Genomic DNA, 4,361 nt, shown 5'->3' with positions numbered 1-4,361 from the left:
ATTTTAGTGCTATAGTCTTAAATGAAGATGTAAGTAGTGAAGAATATTTCTTTCAAGTTTGCTTTTTTGTTGTTGCAGTTTTTATGTTCAAATCCATCTAAAATAGCTGCAACAATAGCACTGAAAATTCCTTTAGTGTTTTCAATTAGAAAGTTTTTACAAATTATATGTTTACATTCTTTTTACATTCCTGTATTGCAGAAAGTCGTCCAGTAAGATTATAAAGCAGGGACCCCTTGAAAATGGCGTAAGAGCAATGTGTTTTGTTTTCCTTCATCATAGATGTTTTTATTATATAAAAATGCAGTCCAGGTTTTACTAATGTAAGTATTCAGATGTCTAAAGTGTTCAAAATACAAAAAAATAAAAAAATAAAAAATAAAAATCGATACCAAATGTTCTCATTAAAAACTGTGAAATAGCCCTTTACACACATGTGGGGAGGGGAGGCGGAAGCCATTAATCAGACGCCAACTTCAGTGATGCCATTTATTTTTACCTGAAAAAAATCTAATCGACACAATTTTCTCAAATATAGCTTATAATAATGAAACTAATATACTGACTTGTACAAGCAATATTTTAATAATACTTAGGATAATTCGTCGAAAATCTCCATGGATGTCGGAACACTTGAAGGTCCGTGTAGTCACTTTCTACACGGACGCTGTTTAAGGACGCACATATCCTGACAGCTGATTCAAGAAAAGAAGACGTGTACTTCTCCCTGCTCCGATTTGGTTTTAAGCGCGTTTTCATTCCCTCTGCTTTGGCTCATAAATCCACACTGTAGCGCCGTTCTTGGGCAGGATCAATGGCGACGGTGGAGGAGCTGAAGCTGCGGGTGAGGGAGCTGGAAAACGAACTGATAAAGTGCAAGCAGAGGCAGTGTGCCGCGGAGGATGCTCACAATAGACCCAGAATTGACAAGATGAGCGCCGAGGTAGTGGATTCCAACCCGTACAGGTGACTTTTCCATTTAAGTTTGACACTTTTTGTTTTCTTCATAGTTTTATTTATATTTGTGAAAAAGTAAAAAGTAACGAGAGGCAACGCCTTGTGACTCACCACCTCCTTGAATGGATTCCCATAGACCACAAACTAATCTCTGCTGTATTTCTGTTTCAGCCGCCTTATGGCTCTAAAAAGAATGGGCATCGTGGATGATTATGAGGTAGGACATTTCATAGAAAATGTTCTCTATATTTGGCTGATCATCTTCCCTTTCATATATGTTTTTGCTAAAGATAAACATGAAGAAAACAAAGGAACAGAACTGATGTTCATATGTCCCCACATGCTTAACATTACATATCTGCAGGATTATCATTAATGATGTATTATTGTGCATGCTTGCATATTGTGACTGTACTGGACTGGATTTTGTTTACTTTACTTTCTGCCAGTTGGATTGTTGAACAACTATTTGGGATTCTGTTGACAGAAAATCCGGACATTTTCAGTAGCTGTAGTTGGTGTCGGAGGCGTCGGCAGCGTGACAGCTGAAATGCTCACTAGATGTGGCATTGGTAAGGTAATGAAACCTTCCCGTTTTTACCTTTGTGCTGGATCCTTCTCCATTTTCTTGCCACATGTTCAATGCCTTCATACTGTTTCATTATTGGCTTTGCAGCTGCTGCTCTTTGACTATGACAAAGTAGAGCTGGCCAACATGAACAGACTGTTCTTCCAGCCTCACCAAGCAGGGCTGAGTAAGGTGGAGGCAGCAGAACACACACTCAGGTAACCTCTTGTCAGCAGAGGGACACCGTCCCCCATCCACAGCTTCCCTGTTTCTCCTACCTTTATCAGTCATTATTTCCCCTGCAACAGAAATATTAATCCAGATGTGGCATTTGAAACCCATAACTACAACATCACAACACTGGACAATTTCACACATTTCATGGATCGCATCAGGTTGGTTTCCCTACTTGACATATTAGTACCTATGAAGGCTTGTTTGTAAATATAAATCTTTTTGGGGTTTTTTAGTCATGGAGGGTTAGAAGAAGGAAAACCAGTGGATTTGGTTCTGAGCTGTGTGGATAACTTTGAGGCCAGGATGGCCATCAATACAGTAAGCACCTCACTGTGAGAAGAAAGAGGGCCGACAGGATGAGCCGTTCACATTGTAACATCTCTGTGTTTTTATTTCAGGCCTGTAACGAACTGGGTCAGATCTGGATGGAGTCCGGCGTGAGTGAAAACGCCGTCTCAGGACACATCCAGCTCATAATTCCTGGAGAGACGGCTTGCTTTGCTGTACGTAGGCAGGGGCAGGAGCAAAAGCTTCTGTTTGTCATTAATATTGTTCTTTTCACCAAGATTATGTGGACTTTATCCGCTTAGTGTGCCCCTCCATTGGTGGTGGCTGCTAACATTGATGAGAAAACCCTAAAGCGGGAGGGTGTATGTGCCGCCAGCTTGCCAACAACTATGGGTGTGGTTGCAGGCCTCCTGGTGCAAAATGTCCTCAAGTATGTGGTCAACTTTCTGTCTGGCATGAAACCTATAGTGGTTTTACAAATACAAAACCTCACAGACTTTAAGGAGAAACGTGAATTTAATGTTTTGTTCTTCAGATATCTCCTGAAGTTTGGCACGGTCAGCTATTATCTCGGATACAACGCCATGCAGGACTTTTTTCCGACCATGGCCATGAAGGCCAACCCACAGTGCAATGACCGTCACTGCAGGCGGCAACAAGAGGAATTCAAGGTTAGCACACCTGACTCAAGATTCTCAAGAACTTCTGCTTGGCGCTTTTACTGGTGCCTTATATCGATATTCACACTGCCTGATACTTTTATGCATTTTCTCATTTTGCAGCAACTCAATTTAACGTATATTTTGGGGGGTGATATATAATAAACCAACACAAAATGGTACATAATTGTTGCATTGTGCTGTGGTGATGATTTTTATTTTTTTGAAAAGAATCAACTCTTCTACCTCACATTTGTACACTATATTGTTTTGTTCTATCGTCTAAAATCCTGATAAACTACTTTAAATTCTACGATTGCAGCTGAAGAAAATGTGGGAATATGAATTCTTCTGCTAGTTGCTTTACCAGTCGGAAAAGTTTACAGTTTTTTACCTGTGTGGTGTTTTGTCTTCAGATAAAAGAAGCAGAGCGGCCCAAGGTGGAAGCTGTCCAGCAGGAAGAGGAAGAGATCATACACGAAGACAACGAATGGGGTCAGCAGAAGCTCTGGTTCTTCTAGTTCTAGTTGCTGCCCTTGCTCTTTCTAAGCTACAATAAACACACCCATCTTGGTTGTGCAGGTATCGAGCTGGTGTCTGAAGTGACCGATGCCGAGTTACAGGCTGCTTCGGGGGCTGTACCTGACCTGCCAGAGGGCATCACTGTGGCGTACACCATTCCAGCTGGGGTGAGTTACCTTTAACTTTCCACCGACTATAGGAACTGGTTAAATTCGTTAATGGTAGAAAATAAAGACAATTTCTGTACGTTCCAGTTTTTGCATTTACCTGTAAATAATTTTGACGATCATGTCCTGTTGTGTTTGTACCAGGAAAAGGTCAGTGGAGACACCGTGGAGGAGACTGAAGTGAGCTTGGAAGATTTAATGGCTCAGATGAGAAAGTTGTAGACAGTGATCTGAAGACTCTTTTCTGTAGCATATTAAGTTTTTTTTTTTGTTTTGTTTACACTCATATTTTTTTTAACATTCTCATCCCAAAGTCCAAATGTAAAAAAATAAACTAAAGGTGAAAGATATACAGTGCATGATGGTTGCATGCACACAAAATATCACTTGGAACGACATCAGATTCTCACAAAATGTCTAAACACCCCAAATTAAAGAGCAAGTGCTCTATAATCTGTTTAGTACAATTTTACTTTGAATCCTTAAACTTTTCAATCATGTCTTTCTGCTACTTACTGAACATTGTCTCAATAAAGTATTTATTAAATTCAGTCTAATCTCTGAAATGTTGGTTGATTCATTTTTCAGTAGATTTATATATTATGACATGACTAGAGTGGATATAGAACCTGCAGATACTCAAGTTAAATTGTCAGATATTTCTGACGTAAAGAACAAAATCTTGATAAATGATTTTAAAACTTTTTCATGTTTAGTAACAGATGTCCTAAGCAACTCTAGTGTAAAAAAATATTTTGGGTTTCAAGTTCAGCATTAAAATAATCTTGGGTCAAAGTGAATCAAATTAACCCAAAAAGAAGTTCAGCTATCCCAGTAAGATTTGCTAATTTGAATCTGTTCTATATTTCTGGTTTGCACTATTTTGAGCAACCTTTAAGTGTCTTCAAAAAGTAAAGATTAATATAATTTTTCAATGTTGTTGGCAGTAAATTCATACATTTG

At 39.1% G+C, this 4,361-nt stretch overlaps 1 protein-coding gene across 1 annotated transcript; it reads left to right on the top strand.

The window, feature by feature from the left end:
• The first annotated feature begins 643 nt into the window (after positions 1–643).
• uba5 (ubiquitin like modifier activating enzyme 5) lies at positions 644–3,955 on the top strand. Its single transcript, XM_005798589.3, has 12 exons — positions 644–966; positions 1,129–1,174; positions 1,445–1,534; positions 1,634–1,743; positions 1,834–1,920; positions 1,996–2,080; positions 2,161–2,265; positions 2,353–2,480; positions 2,586–2,721; positions 3,126–3,204; positions 3,292–3,398; positions 3,543–3,955. Exons 1-12 carry the CDS (start codon positions 815–817, stop codon positions 3,618–3,620), a joined length of 1,203 nt encoding a protein of 400 aa, XP_005798646.1. The 5' UTR covers positions 644–814; the 3' UTR covers positions 3,621–3,955.
• Positions 3,956–4,361: the final 406 nt, after the last annotated feature.

Source organism: Xiphophorus maculatus, chromosome 21, assembly GCF_002775205.1.
Source record: "Xiphophorus maculatus strain JP 163 A chromosome 21, X_maculatus-5.0-male, whole genome shotgun sequence".
Taxonomy (NCBI): Eukaryota; Metazoa; Chordata; class Actinopteri; order Cyprinodontiformes; family Poeciliidae; genus Xiphophorus; species Xiphophorus maculatus.
Note: the sequence above shows the minus strand (reverse complement) of the source record. Positions and strands in the feature narration are given on the sequence as shown.